Genomic DNA, 22,875 nt, shown 5'->3' with positions numbered 1-22,875 from the left:
ACGGTACCCTTGGGGGCAGGCCTGAAGTGGTAGAACGGGATCTTATCACTCTGCTTCCACGTTTTCGAGAACTGGGACTTGAGTTGAACTCTAATAAGTGCGAGTTATTTCCCTGCGGTGCCGATTCTCGGCTTTCTTCCTCGTTTAATGAATTTCTTCCCGGGCTTAAGGAGCTTTCATCCCGAAATTTTCATCTTCTTGGATCGCCTGTCTTCCCTGAGGGCATACCTGAAGCTTTTGAGATACGTAGGCAGCTTCTCCTGACCGCCAGGGCAAGGCTAAAACAACTATCTGCACACGTATCTCTTGTGTTGTTGCGGGTATGTTTTGCCGTTCCCAAGTTGACCTACTTTTTGCGCACCGTACCGACTTGGCTTTTCCCCGCAGATTTAGATGCCTTTGATATGGTATTAAGGGAGTCATTTATAGAGCTTTTGTTGAATGTTTCCCTTGATCCATATCAATGGGATTTGGCCTCGCTTCCCATTCGGACCGGTGGTCTAGGTGTTCGGCGCGCGCGTGACGTGAGCCTACCTGCCTTCTTGGCGTCGGCAGCGGGAGTTGGCTGCCTCGTCACTCAAATTTTATCCTCGAATGGTGACGAGATAGCCATACCTTATGCTGCGGATGCTTTGGCGGCGTGGTCGGTTCTCAACCCGGTTACGCCTCCGCCGGAGTTAGTGGCCCGGCATCGCCAGCGATCTTGGGACGATGTGGGAGTGAAGCGGATTTTCAATGGCTTACTGGAGAATGCGGTGGGTGTGGACAAGGCAAGGCTCAACGCTTTGTCTAAACCAGAGTCCGGCGCGTGGCTTCAGGCTCTTCCTTCTCCCTATGTGGGTACCCTCCTTGACAATGACTCGATGCGGGTGGCCGTGGCTCTCCGCCTGGGCTGCAGTGTATGTGAACCCCATGTATGCATCTGCGGTTCCATGGTGGAGAGAGACGGTCATCACGCATTGAGTTGCTGTCGGTGTGCAGGGAGGCACCCTCGTCATCACCCGTGGCGTGCCCCAGGGTTCGATTTTGGGTCCAATTCTTTATATTTTATACAGTGCAGATATAGTGAAACGTATAGAAAACTGTTCCTATCACATGTATGCTGACGATATACAATTGTACTTACCTTGTAACCCAAATGAAATGTCATGTGCAATAAGTAAAATTAACGACGACTTAAAACGAATAACCCAGTGGTCAAACCAAAATAGCCTAGTACTAAACCCACAAAAATCCAAATTTCTAATATTGGGTACTGAGAAACAAAGGCGAAAAATTTTAAGTCACAACCCTACGATTGAAATCGGAGGTCAGTGTATTGAGCAGGTAGCAGAAGCAAGAAACTTAGGTGTGCTCATGGATGGTAACCTTAAGTTTCACAACCATGTAGTGGAGACTTCTAGAGTATGCTTTTATAGACTCAAAATATTGTATAACGTACGTAGGTATTTGAGTACTGATGTGAGAGTATCATTGTGCGAATCATTGATATTGTCAAAACTCAATTATGCAGACACTGTTGTAGGTGGCTGTCTGTTGTCAAAAACCAAAAAGTTAATACAACGTGTACAGAATGCGTGTGCACGTTTTTGTTTTTACATTCCATCTCGGACTCATGTCACTCCTTACCTAAATAGTCATGGTTTATTGAATATGGAGTCACGACGTTCAATGCATTTTGCCTGTATGCTTTTTGGTATTGTCAAGACGATGAGGCCACAATATCTATATGAGAAACTAACTTTTTCACAGAGACATATTAGGGGAGCTACTCGTTTGCTTTGTCCACGGCACAGCACCGCCGCATTTCGTGGCAGCTTTAAATACTCTGCCACGAAGTGCTGGAACAATATACCGCCTCCTATCAGGAACTCATTTTCAGTGTATTCGTTCAAGGTAAACTTTAGAAAATATATTTTGAATTTACAGAAAAACTGTAATTAAGTCTGTGCTAAGGATAGGGTAACAAAAATAATTAATTGTATATTTTATGTCCAGGTTACGCCAATCATTTGGATCTAATCATATCATTTCTATGCGATTATTTTGTAAAAATTGAGTATGACTATTACAGGTGAATAGTTCATAGCATAAAATATTATTAAAATTATAATTATATTCAAATTTATATAAATATAGATACAAAAACTATAAAATGATTTGTTTTGTATATTTTGTAGCTGCGCTCTCTCGGAAGGGTCTCCACGGAAGACCAGCGTCAGGGTCCTCCAGGGTCCCTTGGCATGAAGCTGAGTGGAGACCTTTTCAGTTACGCTTTAATACAATAATATTTATTATGTTAGTGTTATTAGTTAAGTTTAAATTAAGCGTTTTTGAATAAAGTTTCTTCTATTCTATTCTATTCTATTCATCACGCCCTAAACGATATCGTGCGGAGGGCGTTGGTCTCGGCGAATACACCGTGCGTGCTGGAGCCACCAGGTCTCAGCCGATCGGACGGGAAGAGGCCCGACTGGTTAGCCTTGGTCCCTTGGGAGAGGGGCAGATGCCTGTTGTGGGATGCCACGTGCGTCAACACTTTTGCTGCTTCCCACCTTAGCCGCACCGTGCGTTCGGCGGGGGCGGCGGCTGAAGCGGCGGTGGCTCGAAAGCGGGAAAAATACGCGGTCCTGTCCAATTATATTTTTGTCCCTCTTGCCGTAGAAACCACTGGCTGTTGGTGCGCAGAGGCCAAAACCTTTATTAGAGAATTGGGCGGGAGGCTGAGCGAGCGTGGTCACGACCCCCGCTCCGGGTCGTTCCTGTTGCAAAGGTTGTCCATCGCGGTTCAACGTGGCAACGCGGCGAGCGTGATGGGCTCCTTTGCAGCTGGAGGGACTCGGAGTGGATTTAGTGAGTAGTTTATTTCTAATTTTATTTGTAATTATTAATTTATTTAGTTATTTGTATATATATAGTATAAGTCTTAATTGTAATTATTTTATTTTTATATTGTAAGTGTGTATCTCAAATTAAATTTTATCTTAATTTTGACTAAGTCATGTCATTTCTAACTAACACAAGTCAAATTATATTCTATTGAAAATATTTCAACTTGTGCTATCTTAAAGTAGTCACACTACACTACATATTCTATAAAAATTAAACCCGAAATAAATTACATATATGAAAGAAAAAGTGACCAAAGCCTCCAGTGCCTGAGGCTGAAATCGAACCAGCGTACTGAGTTAGGTTCACATGGGGGGCAAAAACCATGCCGTTCTACGTTAGAGGTGGTCAGAGGGTGCTACGAGTCCCTGTATATATTAATCATATGAGAGATAATTTCGACCTCAGCAGCTGTGACCTGGGTGGCCGAGCGGAAACAGGCATCTGCCGCGATTGCAGAGTACGTTGGTTAGATTGCAGTCTTAGGCACTGGAGGCCTTGGTCACTTTTTCTATCATATGTGTAATTTATTTCGGTCTTAATTTCAAGTCATACATGTATAAACGTCATGCATTTACTTACAATAAAAATAGTGGCATTTGATGAAGTGGAACTGTTGATGATGGTCAGTACGGAACTCTTCAACGGAGCCTAACCTTGTTCTCTTCGTTATGTTTGTTAGCATGTTGTATTTCCAAGTCACATTTTGGCCAAGCTCGAGTTCAGGCAATGGGAGCCATGAGGAATCAAGTGACTTTTATATTTTTATTAGAAAATCAGAAGTAATGTGTTAACGTTTTTAAAAACTCCTATAAGTTTCCTGACTCGACTCATGTGAAGCTCTATGTGTAAATGTTAAGCGTAATAAAAATATCAGTAACATGTCCATCGATTTTTTGACTTCTGAAACAAAGGTTCCTTAAAATACTATAGACAGTTTTTATATTAAAATATCTAAATATCATATTGACTTTTATTCATATCCTCCGGCAGTGTTACCCCGATATAATTTATTGCGAGGTCCCATTCTCTTTCGCGATATATATATCAGAATAAAAAAAGCATTATTAGTAGGATTGTTTATTAAAATTATCACAATGTTTACAAATGTTCTTTTATACATTTCTGGCATGCCTATAAATCACTCCTTTAATTATGACAATATTTGATTTATACGACTATAAATTAATGTGAATAAAGTAGCCGATGTGAGGCAGAGGGCTGTACAGTGTCGTTGATAAGTTCGCTATGCCGCCTCCCGCGCCTCTAACACACCCACTGGCAGCGCACATTTTTTGTCCACATAACACTTCACTTCCGGATTCCGGACACGATATTCCAAACGACAGATAGGTAGGTCCTGCGTAGCACACTAGTGGGATAAACTTTATTGCATCAGTGCGACCCTATTGCACTTACAGACAGTGCCAAAAGGACGGCCTGATATCGTTTATCACGCGACCGTCCCTGCCAGCCTGGCAAGTCAAGGCTTTTCATCATACTGTTTACTCATATGAACTGTCAAATAACTATTGTGCTTGCAAGGGTGTTTTCTCTTATGTACTGTCAAATGACTTAGTGAAATATAATCTTTGCGTTGGTCAATATAGGCTTCAAAGTACCACGTTGCACGCTTTCTATCGGCCGTCAACCTGCTGATGCAGTATCAATAGGTTACTGGAGGTCAATTTACGGTAATTCCATTGTTATTTTTCATACAATTATTTTTTTTACTTCTAATCCAAAGCAACGCGTATACAACCCGTTTACAACGGGTATGCAATGATCATCATACGCGGTTACAACCGCCGCCCGCAGAGACCGGCTCGCGTCCGTCGCGTGTCCTGCGCGTCGTGTGTCCTGCGCGGCGCGTGCCCTGCGCGTCGCGTGTCCCGCGCGTCGAGTGTCCCGCGCGTCGAGTGTCCCGCGCGGCGCGTGTCCCGCGCGTCGAGTGTCCCGCGCGGCGCGTGTCCTGCGCGGCGCGTGTCCGCTTCGACAATAGTGCCCGGGCCGAGCATGGCCGGTGACGGAACGGGCTAGTGGGCAAGGTCTCATGTCTTATCGTTTTCATACAAAGAACATTTTTTTGACGGATAGGCTTCTAGAACGGTCATGGTATGGTACCGTCTACGCAAAGACCTTGGTTGAAGGCTTCTGTGGCTAAGTTGGTCATAGCGACGGCTCCGGAAAAGCAGGTCGCAAGTTCGAGACTTGCCGGAGGTGTAACTTTTTCCATTTTTCCATTAATTTAAATATTGAAGAACAAGGCAAGGCAAGAAAACACCGAATCCTGATAGGATCACTTTGTTGTCCGTCCATACGTCTGTATGTTGGACGACCGATCTGGCGCACCTGCTACGCCGCGGTCCCGGGTTCGAATCCCGGTAAGGGCATTATTTGTGTGATGAGCACAGATATTTGTTCCTGAGTCATGGATGTTTTCTTTGTATATAAGTATTTATAATATTATATATATCGTTGTCTGAGTACCCACAACACAAGCCTTCTTGAGCTTGCACAGTGGGCCTCAGTCAATCTGTGTAAGAATGTCCTATAATATTTATTATTATTATTTATATGCCTGTCACGACCCTTTAGGAACGCGTGGTATTATGTTGCATACCTCAAATAATACATTCATGAGTATCACAATTACTTTTCCTTTGCGAGCGTAGGTACACCGGTTATATTTTTATGCCTTTTCCCCAATGTGTGTAATTACTACTTACTGGTTGCTTTATATGAATTTTCCTCAGTGTGTGTCCTTACATGATCTTGCAAATTATGTTTGCACCTGCTAGCGTAGTTGCACAGGTTGCATTTATATGGCTTGAGTTTTGTACGTGCTAGTACAGTTACACTGGTTGCATTTATCTTTTCCCCAGTGTGTGTCCTTACATGATTTAGCAATCAGCTTTTCCGGTTGTTAGCGTAATTATACTGGTTGCATTTATATGACTTTTCCGCAGTATGTGTCTTTACAGGAAATTGCAATTGATTTTTGTACCTGCTAGCGTAGTTACAGTGGTTGCATTTATATGGCTTTTCCCCAGTGTGTATCCTTACATGAACTTGCAAAGTGTTGGTAGCTGCTAGCGTAATTGCACTGATTGCATCTATATATATGTACTAAGGCTATAAGTGCACGCCCAACAAGATATCCAGATGATCTGAGACCGGTAAAATGTGGATTAAATATTTACAAAAAAATGTCCAACGATAATGACTCAGAAATTATATAACAAGCTACGAAAACGAACTAAAGCCGAAACTAAAATCAACACTTTCAGTCGCCAAGTAAAGAAATTGCTACAAGATAAAACATTGTACAGCATAAAGGAATACTTAAATAATGAATACTAATGCCACTGCAGCAAACATGTTTAAATTATGTCACATTAATTTTATTGTCCTTTTTGCTGTGTACTTAACACAGCAAAAGGGAGTGTACAAGTTTCTAATGGGGTGGCAACGCGCATGTGACACTATTTGAATTGCAGGCGTCCATAGATTACGGTGACCGCTTTCCATCAGGCGGACCGTATGCTTGTTTGCCACCGACGTAGTATAAAAAAAATGTATTTGGAAATAAATGATATCTATTGTATGTATTAATAATAATAATCTTGCTAATTATCAAATATTTAATAATTCTATAAATTAATTTGTGAAATGATAATGTGTACCTACCTTTATTTTTGACGATCTTAATATGTATTCATTTTTATATTCGGTTGTAATAAAAAACATGTAATAGTTATTAAGAAATAAATGAATCTAAATCTATGGTTTTTCTCCGGTGTGTGTCCTTACATGTCTTTGCAAATTACTTTTCCGGCTGCTAGTGTAATTGCACTGGTTGCATTTATATAGCTTTTTACCCGTGTGTGTCCTTACATGAGTTTGCAAATTACTTTTCCGGCTACTAGCGTAGTTGCACTGGTTGCAAATATACGGCTTTTCCACAGTGTGTGTCCTTACATGACATTGCAAATGATGTTTGTGGCTACTCGCGTAGTTACACTGCTTGCATTTATATGGCTTTTCCCCAGTGTGTGTCCTTACATGAACTCGCAGTGAACTTTTATGGCTGCTGGCGAAGTTGCACTGGTTGCATTTATATGGCTTTTCCCCAGTGTGTGCCCTTACATGAACTTTTAAATCATGTTTGTAGTTGCCAGCGTAGTTACACTGGTTGCATTTATATGGCTTTTCCCCAGTGTGTGTCCTTACATGACATTGCAAATTATGTTTGCAGATACTCGCGTAGTTACACTGCTTGCATTTATATGGCTTTTCCCCAGTGTGTGTCCTTACATGAACTCGCAGTGAACTTTTATGGCTGCTGGAGTTGCACTGGTTGCATTTATATGGCTTTTCCCCAGTGTGTGCCCTTACATGAACTTTTAAATCATGTTTGAAGTTGCCAGCGTAGTTACACTGGTTGCATTTATATGGCTTTTCCCCAGTGTGTGTCCTTACATGAACTAGCAATGAAATTTTATAGCTACTAGCGTAGTCACACTGATCACATTTATATGGCTTTTCCCCAGTGTGTGTCCTTACATGACGTTGCAAATGATGTTTGTGGCTACTCGCGTAGTTACACTGCTTGCATTTATATGGCTTTTCCCCAGTGTGTGTCCTTACATGACTAAGCAACTGATTTTTCCGGCTACTAGCGTAGTTGCACTGGTTACATTTATATGGCTTTTCATCGGTGTGTTTCTTATAATGAATTGTCAGACAACTCTTTGAGCTGCAAGTATAGTTACACGGGTCACACCTGTGCGGCCTCTCACTGGTGTGTTTACTCAAATGCCTAATTAAGCGTAGTTTCTGAACCGTTGTATATTTACAGTGTGCACATCTGTAGGTTTCGGGTCCGCCACTTGATATCTTCTGTGGAGTTTGCCCTGTAACAAAAATACCTTTATTTTACTAAAGAGCCGGGTCCACACAGACCGCACGCATCGCGAGGCAAACGTCCTGCTCATGCGCGCACGTTTGCCTCGCCCGAGCAAATTAGCTCGGCAAGATGGCGGCCCTCGGTCAGCTCAGCTGTTATAGGGGACATTGTTGCGCGACACATTTCGCCAGCGTATTAAGAGTCGCGAATTACTTAACAACCTTATGTAGCTTCGACAAATCATATTAAGAGCGCTTTCAAAAAATCTGCTTGCTTGCATTTCGACGCCGACGGCGCTGGCGTGCCCCTGTGTGCAGACGCACACTATAACCAGAAGCATAACGATTGTAGCCTGCGGTACAGACATAGCGTGCGATCCTCTTCGAACCAACCTTACGTGCGGCTAGAGCGAAAGGGATAGCATTCATGGTCGGTACCGCCACGCCGTCAGTAGCGTTGCGGACTAACCATTATTGATACTTGCGTAAAAACACCACCTTATATATTACATATTTGCATACATGATTTCGTGCATAAATACTTGACCTTTTAGTTTAATTATTAAACTTATCACAGTTTTTTTTATTAAAACGTGTGTAGCCTTGGAAGAAATAAATTAAAAAACTTTTATAATATAATAAATTGTGTTTATAATATTGTCTTCTGTCACCGCGATAGTTACTCATGAAATAAATTTATGGAATCAGATTACATCGCGTATAATGAATATAATCCGTTTTCTTAGTTTTATTTCATTTTGTATATGATATGTTTTCTAGGTTCTTTTCGGTGAAGGAAAACATCGTGAGGAAACCGGACTTATTCCAATAAGGTCTAGTTTACCCTTTGGGTTGAAAGGTCAGATGGCAGTCGCTTTCGTAAAAACTAGTGCCTACGCCAAATCTTGGGATTAGTTGTCAAAGTGGACCGCAGGCTCCCATGAGCCGTGGCAAATGCCGGGATAACGCAAGGAAGATGATGATGTTTTCTAGGTACATATATATAATGGAACTAAGATCTGTTTTCTTTAATTTTAAGTAGTTTTTTTTATATTTAAAATGTGTTTTTAGGGTTTCGTAGTCAACTAGGAACCCTTATAGTTTCGCCATGTCTGTCTGTCTGTCCCTCCGTCCGTCCGTCCGTCCGCGGATAATCTCAGTGACCGTTAGAACTAGAGAGCTGAAATTTGGTACCAATATGTATATCAGTCACGCCGACAAAGTGAAAAAAAAAAAAGTGGAAAAAATGTTTTATTAGGGTACCCCCCCCCCCCTACACGTAAAGTAGGGAGTGTTTTTTTTTTCATTTCAACCCTAACGTATGATTTATTGTTGGATAGGTATTTAAAAATGAATTACTGAAATCGTTTTTTGAATCGTTATTTTCGGGAATAATCGCTCCTAAAGGAAAAAAAGTGCGTGTCCCCCCCCCTCTAACTTTTTAACCATATATAGAACTTTATAAACTTTCTAGGAAAACTGTTTTGAACTTGATAGGTTCTGTAGTTTTTGAAAAATATGGAAAATACGGAAGAGCCGAGCGGCTATTTACCAACGCGGCTTTAAAAACCGGCCGAGAGCGTGTCGGGCCACGCTCAGTGTAGGCACTGAGCGTGACCCGACACGCTCTCGGCCGGTTTTTAAATATTATGTTGTTTTAATTGCATGGAATGGAGCACAGGAAGGTCTGCTCCCTCCACATCTATGTATTCGTTTTTTGTAAGGAAATACAACTCTACGCTACGCCTACCTGCTTTAGTTGACTGTTGACACACTGAGACAGTGGATGCGCCAGAGTATAAAAGAGTGATTACCATCTCTTGTCAAAGATCTTGTTGAGACGAATCAAACGAACCCAAACACGAAGTGGTTTCATGACCTGGTCGTGGAATACTCTTGACTACCTTCCAGCTTCATCATCAGATCCTGGGTACCATCTTTTGTCAAAGATCTTGTTGAGACGAACCAAACGAGCCCAAACACGAAATGGTTTCAAGACCTGGTTGATGAGAACTCATGACTACCTTCCGGCTTCATCATCAGATTCTGGGTACCATCTCTTGTCAAAGATCTTGTTGAGACGAACCAAACGAGCCCAAACACGGAGTGGTTTCAAGACCTGGTTGATGAATTCTCTTGACTACCTTCCAGCTTCATCATCAGATCCTGGGTACCATCTCTTGTCAAAGATCTTGTTGAGACGAACCAAACGAGCCCAAACACGAAATGGTTTCAAGACCTGGTTGATGAGAACTCATGACTACCTTCCGGCTTCATCATCAGATCCTGGGTACCATCACCTCTTGTCAAAGATCTTGTTGAGGCAAATCAAACGAGCCCAAACACGAAATGGTTTCAAGACCTGGTTGATGAGAACTCATGACTACCTTCCGGCTTCATCATCAGATCCTGGGTACCATCACCTCTTGTCAAAGATCTTGTTGAGGCGAATCAAATGAGCCCAAACACGAAATGGTTTCAAGACCGGTAATAAGGAGGCATTTTTAAAAAATCGTCAAAAATATTAAATTGCAATTAATAAAAAACTTTTGCATAAAATCTGTTTGAGTAAGCGTTGCAGATTATTTTTATATTAAAACTACTTCAAAAACACGTAAGTTTTTGAAGAAATTGACACTTATTCTGAGGTGATTTCTGAAACAAATTGGATTCATCATATCCTCATTTACTCTATTCTAAAGCCTTATAACAAAGAAGTAGTCTCAGAAGATTGTAGTACAGGATATACATAATACAAATTTACCACTTGAAGCATTCAAAACTATCCAAATTTTACAAATTAGACGGACTAAGTCAGCACTTTTCGCGGGTTTTCCTAAACATGCACCAGAAAAAAAATCATAATTAATTAAGTGAGTTAGTTTTTAAAAATCCAGTCTCACAACATGTAAGTTAAGAAGATGTCCTAATCGAATCCTGAACTTAATAAGTCTTTTAGATGACGGAAAGTGGAAAAACTATCAATGGACTAAAACTATCAATTTTACATTATTACGACGTTTTCGTTGAATGCCCTCTTAAATAGAACCTGAAGAAAATTGTAATTTAAAAAAACAAATGTAGGCTTGTTCGAGATTTTAACTGTGTTTGTTTACTGATTATTAAACTAAGAGTTAGTGGGCTAAGCTTAAAATGTGCCTCCAATCGTAAATGTCTATTTATATTATTATTCACAAAATATGAGCAAAATACACTGATTTATGAAATATGTACGCAAGTTTTTAAATCTTCAAAGAGCCATTTAATTGTCAAAACATGCTTCAATGTCAATGCTAAAATTAAAGTTAAATCATTTTTAATAATTAAAACACATTATTGAAATACGCAGCTTGAATTTGACGTTTAACCCGGTCGGTGTTGCCCGACCAAAAAAAGCATTCTTACACACATCGACTGAGTCCCATGGTAAGCTCAAGAAGGCTTGTGTTGCAGGTACTCAGCAGTGGCGGCGCGCTCATACAATCCAATTCCCACCGAGTTGCCCTAGATGTTCCGCAACAAATACCAAAGTTACAAACCACCATTGAAATAAAAAAATATACTTATAATAGTTATAATTAAAACATTACGTATTGCCTCACAAATAATAACACCATTTGCTTAAATTCAAATATGTACCTAAAATTATCGGGCGCGCGAACGCAAAGTGAAGCTACTTATGCCTAAGCTTTCATATTCATTCATGGTCACTCCACACAGATACAAAAATCACGCACACGCTGATAAAAACAGCCCGCTCAACTAAACTCCAAAGCAACTCGGCTTCTTATCGAGTTATTCATTTGAATACAAACCGTAAACAATGTGTTATAAGGTTTATATTTGAAAACATACACATTCACAAAGTCCGCGCGTGTGAGTGTTGCCTATCGCGAACTCCTATGTCGTAATTTGGGCGCAACTATCTCTTTTACTCTACTCATAGCAGGATTGAGATGACAGAGAAGGGTGACCGCCATTTGCGAACACATAGACAGCCAAGCGCACAACATTCGATTGCTCGCACTTGTTCATTTGAATTTAAAGCTTCGAGTGAAACAAATAAGATTTATATTACAGTGTAATAATTGCATGCTAAATATTGCCATACTAAAATTATAAATGTATGAATGGGTAAAATTTTATTATGTTTTGCTATCGCACATATATTTATTTTAAATAAAAGCCTTTAAATATTGATAGTTTCTATTAAAAAAACCGAGAATCTTATTTAATTTAAGTTTAGTAATGTGATAATGAACGTTTCTTCATCAGATATACTTTGGTTGTATGAAAAGGTTTTTAAATTCGTGGGTGAAAATGGAATAATATCACTGCAACACTTGCGTCCCGCTTGTTACCGAGGCTTCGTGTGCTTTCAAATGTTTTGTGTTATTCTCTCAGTTTTTTTATTAACTTGCTCATTACGTGCAATATATCAGTGAAATTTAAATGATTTGGAGTGTTTCGGTGTCGTGTTTTAGTGACAGTGCAAGCCAGAGTTTCAAGGTTAGATACTACCTGTTTTTAAGAGATAGTTAGGACTTTCTTTGGTTTGTTTAGTAATGGCAGCGTTAATTCATTTTGACTGTTGTATAATAGATTACTTACTAAATGAATCAACACGTTTTTCGACGCAAACATTCGAAATAAAGAAATCGGCCGTGATCGTCCAGAGTTAAATATAAGTTATAAGCGGAGAGATGGCTTTTTTAAGCGCTTTCATAGCGGACTGTATGATAAATGCACTTGGATGGGCGCCTAAGGTACCTAATATTAAGGTAGGTTGCGTTTTTTAGGGTTCCGTAGTCAACTAGGAACCCTTATAGTTTCGCCATGTCTGTCTGTCTGTCTGTCCGTCCGTCCGTCCGTCCGTCCGTCCGTCCGTCCGTCCGTCCGTCCGTCCGTCCGTCCGTCCGTCCGTCCGTCCGTCCGTCCGTCCGTCCGTCCGTCCGTCCGTCTGCGGACAATCTGAGTAACCGTTAGCACTAGAAAGCTGAAATTTGGTACCAATATGTATATCAATCACGCCGACAAAGTGGTAAAATAAAAAGAGGAAAAAAATGTTTTGTAAGGGTAAAAATGTTTTTTTCATTCCAACCCCAACGTGTAATATACTGTTGGATAGGTATTTAAATATGAATAAGGGTTTATTAAAATCGTTTTTTGATAATATTAATATTTTCGGAAATAATCCTCCCCCCTCTAACTTTTGAACCATATGTTTAAAAAATATGAAAAAAATCACAAAAGTAGAACTTTATAAAGACTTTCTAGGAAAATTATTTTGAACTTGATAGGTTCAGTAGTTTTTGAGAAAAATACGGAAAACTACGGAACCCTACACTGAGCGTGGCCCGACACGCTCTTGGCCGGTTTTTATTTTTTGCTCTGTGTTGCCTTCCAAATATATTCACGCGCCGCCACTGGTACTCAGACAACGTTAAATATAATATACGAATACTTATATACATAGAAAACATCCATGACTCAGAAACAAATATCTGTGTTCATCACACAAATAAGTGCCCTTACCGGGATTCGAACCCGGGACCGCGGCGTAGCAGGCAGGGTCACTGCGCGCTAGGCCAGACCGGTCGTCAGTTTGGATTGTTTGTCAATATTCAAAAACACACACACACTGTAACAAAGCGGATCTTTCTATAAACATAGTTAAATCTTTTGGCTATTTTAATTTTTGAATGAAACACTTCCTTCTCGTTCATTGCGTTATCTGTTGCACTTCAATGCACATATTTATGTTTATCTGTTGTAGGGTTGCCATTTAACAGGTATTATTCGAAATTGTAGGTATTTTGGTTGTCATTCCAGGAAATCTTTGAATGTTTTGATAAAGTTTAGGCATTGATTTTTGGAAAATGTAATATTTTGGAAACATCATAACAAATGTTATCACGTTTGTAAAGGCTGTAGTGCAATGCAGTGGCGGATTTGCAGTCCTAGCCGCTCTAGGCCCCAGGCCATGTGCCGCCCCTTTCTCAACACCCATAATTATAAACTAGATGCGTACGTACACGTTGCGTTGCGATTTGCGAAATGTCGTTACCAAATTGGCAGTGATCGGGGATTTGGATGCCACACTGCGGGATGTCAAGTAGAAACAGTGATATGGATACGTCGTCTAGCCCGTGGTAATTTTTTTGATGCCATAGTAGACAAATGATCAGTCAGATCGCCTGATAGTAAGCAACCACCGTCGCCCATGGACAATGAGGTTACAAGTAAACTGTGAATTAAACTGTTCGAAAAATAAACACTAACCCGTGTAGGTATTATATTTATAAAATAAACAATACTACGAGGGCTTTCACGTGAAAAATAGTGAAATCGCACCGAGCGCTTAATCATACCGTGTGTGGTATCAAATTATAGGGCTTTGCGAGTAGTTTACAAATATATAACATATATTATCATAGGACTTTTTCTAATTAGTCTGACAAAATATGAAAAAATGTCCAGAAGTGGTAATAATTGTGACGGTGAAGGCTCGTTTTCAAAAAAATTGCCAAAAATAGATAATAGAAATTTATAATCACTAAGGCGTAACAGCAATTTAAGTAAACGTTGCAGATTATTTTAGTACGAAAATAACTTCGATGTGATGTAGATGTTCAAAGAAATTGTCAGTTAATTTTAGGTAATTTGCCTCGTTTACTCTTTTTCAAAACCTTATAATAAAAATGTCGTCTGAGAAGATTCTAGTCTAGATACGTATTATAAATTTACCAGTTTCAGTATTACGAATTGTCCAAATTTTACAAATAAGATCGACTAATTCAGCGCTATACGCGGGTTTTCCTAAACGTGCATCAGAGAAAAAATCATAATTAATTTAGTGAGCTAACTTTCAAAAATCCAGTCTGATAAGAATCAAGATAATAAGATGCTCCAATTGAAACTTGAACTAAATATATCTATTAGATAACGGAAAGTGTAACATTTCACCGACTAAAACTATCAATTTTACATTATTTTGACGTTTTTGAAAGCACCCTTAAATAAGCAAGTGTTGGTTATGATATTGATAATTAAGTAATTTTTATATAAATTACATATTTTATTGTAAGTGAGGCCTTAGATACTAAACTAATTTAATATAAAAAATGAATTCAGAAGTAATAACAGCTTTATTCAGCAGTAAGTAATTGATGATTGGATGTCGCATTTAAAACATTAACCCGTAATAGCAATATACTGACAATTAACTTATAATATAAAGGTGATACTGATATTATAATAAAAACCTGTCCTTTATCTAAAACCACATCAAGCCTGGAATCCCGCGGCAGATTCATACTAGCATAATGATTGCTGTCATTCACCCCTTATGCCATTCAAATCCCCAATCACTGCAAATAAGTAATTAAAACACTTAATCCGCTCACTGCAATTGCTTTACGCATACTGCTGACAAAACAATCGCAAATCGCAGACACACGCGTAATAGATAACAATAGGTAGGTAGTAGGTACCATCCTATATATTTAACTAAAACGACTTAACTTTTATATGTCGGAGCCGGTAGCTCGACATCAAGGGGCAGGCACCAGCTCCATGGCGGGCGGAAACGGTGGGCATATCACGCACACAAGTCCAACAAATGTTTATGCAACTGGTAACGAATATTACTAATATCAAAACAAACACAATCACTTAAGTTCCAAAACACAAAAAAATCACACCAACTCAAAGCTTTAGCATCACTAAGTTATCAGAACCGGAAACGAATCCGTGGGTCAAGTGGTACACTACTAGGTACTTAAAGCGCACACGTAATCTCACGGCACGGTTATGGGATAGCGCGCGGTCGCGTGTCTCTATTCATCCATGTCCCAAATCTTAATACCCTCTCGGCACCTTAAGGAATGCTTACAACAAATATTTTAATTAATTTCATTACGTACCACATCGGACCCACGGCTACGTTCGGTGGTGTTTACAATATCCGCCCCGTCTCAAAGTGCAAAGACATCACTGTGACAATTCCGCTAATGCTGTTAACGTAAACATTGGACCAGGAATGTGGGCCGCCTCCACGGGCCTCAGACACTATAAGGTTACAGGTGCCTTGCGCCGACATATTATATGTAATACGATGTACGAATTAAATATTTATTCTTTGATACGCAAAAATGGATACGATACTTACGCGAGCCTATATAATATTAAGATACTTTGCATTCAAGTTCTTTGTTGTTAATCTTGTTATCCTCAGTGATTCTTTTGCCACGATTTGCCGCCCTTAAAATCTGGCCGCCCTAGGCCCGGGCCTACTGGGCCTTACGGCAAATCCGCCACTGGTGCAATGACATTTGTTTTGGGTTTCTGTTACTTCAAGTGCTGATACAGAAACTGTGGAGTAATTTTCGTTTAATTAATTAGTCATTATTGTTTATTCGTGTGCCACCCGGCTTTTGTTTTGGGTCCTTTAAATTCGAAATCCATTCAGTGCGGCGTCTTTTTATTATTATTCCTCTTTATTTCTTTCAAATCTTAGGCTAGGTTATTTATAATACGAATATAAAAGTAAAATACAAAACCACTTACAAAACAATAAAAAAAATATAAACATATTATAAAAAACCTAACCTAGGGTGCCGCCAGCAGCGGGGCAGGGCCCAAGCTGCCGGTGGTTAGGGCTGCAGAGAGAGGAACCGTCGGACTATCCGCGCTGTGTCCAAAATCACCGCCTTCTGCATCTGACCCTTGATCCAACCACCGAGCGAGAGTCTCTTAAGATGTTGGTCGAGACTCTTCGCTATGAGACCGTTCGCTGAAACAACTATCGGGACAATGATCGTTGAATCAACATCCCACATGGTGGTTATCTCGTGAGCCAAGTCTAGGTACTTACTTATTATTATTATTCTCTTTATTTATCTTTTTTCTTATGCTAGGTTTTTTACAATATGAGTATAAAAGTAAAATAAAAAAACACTTACAAAACAATATAAAAACATATAAACATATTATAAAAAACCTAACCTAGGGTGCCGCCAGCAGCGGGGCAGGGCCCAAGCTGCCGGTGGTTAGGGCTGCAGAGAGAGGAACCGTCGAACTATCCGCGCTGTGTCCAAGATCACCGCCTTCTGCATCTGGCCCTTGATCCAGCCACCTAGCGAGAGTCTCTTAAGATGTTGGTCGAGACTCTTCGCTATGAGACCGTTCGCTGAAACGACTATCGGAACAATGATCGTTGATTCAACATCCCACATGGCGGTTATCTCGTGAGCCAAGTCTAGGTACTTACTGGACTTGTCCTTCTCGGCTTTCACGAGATTTTCATCATGGGGGATGGTGATGTCAACGAGCACTGCCCGGCGTTGCAGTCGATCTATTATCACAATGTCAGGCTTATTGGCTACAATAGTCCTGTCAGTGATAATAGATCGATCCCAATAGAGCGTGGCACGACCATTTTCGAGAACTGGCGCAGGTAAGTACTTGTAGTACGGTACTTCGCGGTCCACAAGGCCGTATTGAAGAGCAAGTTGCTGGTGAATGATCCTGGCTACGAGATTATGTCTGTGCAAGTACTCGCCGTTAGCTAGATGAGAACAACCGGAAATGATATGCCTGAGTGACTCTCCGGGACGGCGGCATGCCCGACAAATGTCGACCGTACCGTCCTTCAGGATATATTTCCGATAGTTGTTCGTCATCATAACTTCATCCGCAATTGCACAGGCAAAACCCTCGGTTTCTCCGAAGAGGTCCCCGAATCGTAACCAGTTCACCGATGCGAGCAGATCTACATCGGGTCCCGTGAGGGCCTTGTAGAACCGCCCGTGTAGCTGCTTGCTCTCCCATACCGCCTTGCGGTCCGCAGTACTTAGTACCACAGGTTTGCGCCAGTTCTGTTTCGCCAAAGAGAGCGGCGTGAGGTTTCCGTCCACTGCCACCACATCACGATGCATCCCACATTCGTTGTTAAGGAAGTAATTCCTGAGATTGTACACCTCACGGTTGTGAAGATCTTTGGCGTTTAGGAAGCCTCGACCTCCGCACTTCCGTGGGATGTACAATCTCATAACAGACGAGCGCGGGTGTAACATACGGTGTGTGGTAAGCAGTGAGCGGACCCTCCGATCCAGGGCGTCCGGTTCAGTCTGGGTCCACCGTAGTATGCCAAAGGAGTATGTGAGTAGAGGCATTACCCAGGCGTTAAAGGCGCGCACTTTGTTGCCTCCTGACAAAAGACTGTTAAGGATTTTTGTGAGCCGACTGAAAAAGCGCTCCTTTACCGACCGTCTAATGCCAACATCCTCAATACCCAACGACTGTGACATACCAAGGTACTTATAGGTTTCTGATTCAGAGATAGATCTGAACGACATCGTCTCAGAAAGTTGTAAATTTTCTGAATTTACAACCTCCCCCCGCTGTACATGCATGACCGCACACTTATCGACACCAAACTCCATTCTGATGGCGGTACTGAAAACTTCTGTGGTTTTCAATAGCACCATCAGGTCTTGGGTGCTCGGTGCAAATAGTTTGAGATCGTCCATGTACAGAAGGTGAGAGATGACTTCACCCTCTCTCCAAAGCCGGCAACCTAGCCCAGAATCCTTCAGCAGCGTGCTGAGGGGATTCAGAGCTAGGCAGAACCATAATGGACTCAAACTGTCACCCTGGAATATTCCTCGCTCAATCCTTATGAAGTCCTGCGGGCCAGGGGGTCATCCCTGCCTCCTGGTTGACGTGCTGCCGTGGCGTTCCATAGTTTGTGTGGTGCTGTTTAGTCAGGCTGAGTAAGTAGATTTAATTGTGAGCTTTTGATATTTCCATGGCGTGAAACGTGGAGATGTTCTCAACCATAAATTGGTTTATTTCCGTCTGGCAGAAACATGCTAAGGGTGGGAGTCTCCGTGGAGATCCTCGGTCTGCAGTCTGCAGGTCTCCGGTGAGCTCGCTTACATTTTTTGTTTTAGTTAATCACTGTGTGTGAGGGCACTCAACTAATGTGGCCAATTTATTTATTTCACAGGAGTCGGGAACGAACTTTAAATGTTAAACTTAACGTTTTTAACTTAACAAAACTATTAATTAATAAATGTTACTACTCTGTAAAAGATTTTCTTAATGATGACAATTTATAATGTATAATATAACTGCGATAATTGATATATTTAACGTAGGTATTTATTCTCAATCAATAGCTAGACTGGATAATTTATATAATGTCCTAATTTAATTTATTATGTAATTTTAAATGCATTTTGTTATATTTTGTTTTTAAATAGTTATAAGTATGTTGTGTGCCCTAGCAGGGCGTCTTGGACTGACATTTATAATATTATAACATCTTGATTTAATGTACATGACCTTTACAACGAAATAAATGAATATGAATATAAGTACAATTGTGATGTGCAAGGAAACTTCTTTGGTGCTACTGGTGCAAGGTGCCTTTGGACCTTGTTTTTTTGTGTGGAAGGGTCAGCCCTGTCCACGTGGCGAGGGGGCGTCAGCTCCGGAGTTCATCCCTGACGTGTGTCTCCTGCTTTACCACTGAGCGTAGTTCATATTTCATATGGTGTCGAATTTAGTATTTTGGAAACATTAACTGAAACCTTTCTGTAAGCAAGATTTTATTTATATTTAACTAGCTTTTGCCCACAGCTTCGCTCGCGTCGAATTCGAAAATTGCGGAATGGTCCATCCAAACGTCCACCTCCTACTTTAGGGAAGTGGGGGTTTAGAAAGAGACAAAAAGTAGCCATGTCACTCACTACTTAAAAAACCACATCAATTCGTAGCTCCGTTTTGCCGTGAAAGACGGACAAACAAACAGATGTTATATTGTTTAATTTGTTTCTCCTCTAGCTCTCCTCGATAGAGCCAAAATTTAGTTTTTGTATTATTATAATTTTTTTTTAACATGGGTGTATTTTACTTTGACTTTTCGGAGCTTACAATTCCATTTAATGCAGAAATTATCACTCAACAAATCTGATTATAATCTTGCGGCTGATTGCAGATATATCTAATTTAATTCAGACGCCCATCACCAATCCGGCCTATTCCCCATCTTACCAGTTGAACCACAGGAAATTTTCTTCCTAATAGATTTACTAGTTATACCCGTGTGAACTGTTGTCCCGGATACATTACCAGTAAAACAAAACCCCCGATAGCCAAACTCTTACATAAGAGTCTACATAGAATTAGGTTATTGATATTGACAACCTACATAAACTTGAATCAATGATCCAAGATAAAAAAATTGCCAGATAGATCTTGTCACGTAATAATTATATACCTGACTCGTTGTCCCGGTCTGTACTCCGAATGTGCGTGAGAAGCTTGTCCATGTCAAGACGATTCAACCGCACACTGCAGTCTCTTAGGAAGGGTCCCCTGGGGACAATCTCACTCAACTGCTGCTGTTTGATCGCCCCATTTGACGCTGAAAAAATCACAGACTTGAACAAAAACCATGTTCCCATATGATTGCTTAAAATTTGATTACTTAAATTATGGTATGATATGAACATTTAGGTAGCATATATTTATATTGTTGGTGGTCTAAGGTTGTTATTCGGTTTATAACTGAATATATCCAAACACAAATAGATTGAATAAAGTTTTATGTGTGAAATCTTTCTCTAAAAGAGCCCACAACTAACCCGTTGCCGCGAGTCGTACGTTTTTAATAATGCCGGACAACATACCCGCTGATGCGTGTCGCACGGGGCGGCGCTCCACTAGCTCGGGGCCGAGCACGAGCTCGTCCTTCACCGCGTGGCCGGCGTACAGCTCCGCCGCCACGCGCGCGCTGGCTGACTCCTCTTTTACACTCACTTCTGAGCTCGATGGCTCACTGTTTATACACACACCATCGGGTCTAGGTTCGTCCTTGACGCACACATCGTCCAGCAAATGCTCCACTTTCACAGACACTGCGATCGTTGATAAATCCGTCATACACGCATCCTCACCGGGCTCAGTCTTCACGGTAATACTTTCAGTGCCCTGTAATGCTGATGACTCCATCGTAAACTATTTGTAAACACAGTGGCACTATTTGTAGCATGTGGACAGCAGTAGGACTTGTTTTCAAACAAGTATGAATTATAATTGATTTATATCTTCAAAACTTATGAGGACAGACGATTCATGACTATTATATTATAAAATTCCAACCCAACCTACAATTCCTACAATAAAGTCGGCTGTCGAATAGCATCTCATCTTGCTTTTTTTTTTCCTGATGCAGTGGCGTTCGTTCAAAAACCCATACATAGGCCGGCAACAGACAGTCTTAGGGCCCGCGCACACGGCGGCAACAGTTGCTCGGCGACTTTCGTATTTGTATGAAAAGTTGCGTCGCCTCGTGTGCGCACTTTCATACTAGGCCATGGCCGCGACAAAAAAGTCGCCGGCAACAGTTGCCCGTGTGCGCGGGCCCTTAGGGTCCCCACAGACGGGAGACGCAACTGTTTTGTCTCCGTCGCTCGGTCTATGGGCTAGTATGAAGGTGCGCACACGTTGCGACGCAACTTTTTTGTCGCAGGGTTCGACGACAGGCCTGTGACGCAACTGTCTCCTTCCCTATTGGTTTCAATGCAAGTGCGCACACGGCGACAAAACAGTCGCCGGTCGGTTATCATTTTGACAGTTATCACTGGCCTGGCTTGGGCGAACGTATGTTATTAGTCGAAATAAATATAATTTTAAATGCAGATTGCCGAAGACGACATTGATATCTGTCGTTTAATTGAAGAAGTAGAGGAAAGACCGATTTTATATGACAAGAATTTAAAAGAATATTCCGACAATATTGAGAAAATACGATGCCGAGTTGTAAAATTCTTACCAGTTCATCAAAACTTTTAAACCCTCATTCTGAACTCACTGAAGTACCAATAAACTATTTTGGATAAGCTCTCAATTTCATGAAAAATTAAAAAGTTGCGTCCGTAGTATCCAAAGATTATAGAACTAGTCTATGGTAATATCTTCTTTTTAGGGCCCCCACAGACGGGAGACAAAACTGTTTTGTCTCCGTCGCTCGGTTTATGGGCTAGTATGAAGGTGCGCACACGAGGCGACGCAACTTTTCATGAGACGACGCAACGACGGAGACAAAACAGTTTTGTCTGGTTTGCACGGTTATGTGTATTTCCATTGTCCAGATTCCCGTCCGCGGACGGACGTGGACGTGGCCTTGAGCACGTGGACGTCCGTTCGAAATCTGGCTCGCTGGATGTTTTGTTCCGTGCACACTGATCGGTCGCGGTCGCGGTCGATTTACGACGGACGTCCGCGTAGTATGTTCCTAGCTTTTTTTTTTTTTTTTTTTAATACTACGTCGGTGGCAAACAAGTATACGGTCCGCCTGATGTAAAGCGGTCACCGTAACCTATGGACGCCTGCAACTCAAACAGTGTCACATGCGCGTTGCCACCCCATTAGAAACTTGTACACTCCCTTTTGCTGTGTTAAGTACACAGCAAAAAGGAGTGTACAAGTTCCAAGGAGGGTTCGGGTTGCCGACGACTCAAAGGACAACAGACGGAACAAGTTAGTTCCGTAAGTCCTCCCGTCATCAGCACACCGCACCCTCGTTGAGCTCTGGCAGCCTTACTCACCGGCAGGAACACGACACTATGAGTAGGGTCTAGTGCTATTTGGCTGCGGTCTTCTGTAAGGCGGAGGTACTTCCCCAGTTGGGCTCTGCTCTAGATTCGAGCGAGACGATATCCGCTGTGCTGTGCCCTACCACACAAAGCGGAATATCATTCGCTATGCCCTACCTCCTACTACCTACCGCGACCGATCAGTGTGCACGGAACAAAACATCCAGCGAGCCAGATTTCGAACGGACGTCCATGCGCTCAAGGCCACGTCCACGTCCGTCGACCGATAGTTTGCACGGTTATGTGTATTTCCATTGTCCAGATTCCCGTCCGCGGTCGATTTACGACGGACGTCCGCGTAGTATGTTCCTAGCTAAAACTGTTTTGTCTCCGTCGCTCGGTCTATGGGCTAGTATGAAGGTGCGCACACGAGGCGACGCAACTTTTCATAGTTTTCATACAAATACGAAAG

At 41.4% G+C, this 22,875-nt stretch overlaps 2 protein-coding genes across 6 annotated transcripts in view; both read right to left on the bottom strand.

The window, feature by feature from the left end:
* The window catches only part of LOC125239126 (zinc finger protein 782-like), a 47,742-nt gene extending 26,752 nt beyond the window's left edge, over positions 1-20,990 (bottom strand). For 2 of the 5 annotated variants that reach the window (XR_007178495.1, XM_048146629.1), the window contains exons 1-3: positions 20,496-20,990; positions 20,084-20,230; positions 6,955-7,805 (exon numbers count right to left, since the gene is read on the bottom strand). Coding sequence is in view for 3 of the 5 variants with exons in the window: in XM_048146629.1 (XP_048002586.1) it covers positions 6,955-7,805; positions 20,084-20,230; positions 20,496-20,817 (1,320 nt within the window). In the remaining 2 variants the exon portion in view is untranslated. Of the gene's footprint in view, positions 1-5,436; positions 6,060-6,477; positions 7,806-20,083; positions 20,231-20,495 lie in introns of those variants that run through there. The other 3 variants (XR_007178494.1, XM_048146627.1, XM_048146628.1) reach the window with 3 other exon arrangements.
* Positions 1-22,875, bottom strand: part of LOC125239117 (zinc finger protein 782-like) — a 106,205-nt gene that overhangs the window by 45,818 nt on the left and 37,512 nt on the right. The gene's annotated exons all lie outside the window — the stretch shown is intronic.

This window comes from Leguminivora glycinivorella, chromosome 25, assembly GCF_023078275.1.
Source record: "Leguminivora glycinivorella isolate SPB_JAAS2020 chromosome 25, LegGlyc_1.1, whole genome shotgun sequence".
Lineage (NCBI taxonomy): Eukaryota > Metazoa > Arthropoda > Insecta > Lepidoptera > Tortricidae > Leguminivora > Leguminivora glycinivorella.
Note: the sequence above shows the minus strand (reverse complement) of the source record. Positions and strands in the feature narration are given on the sequence as shown.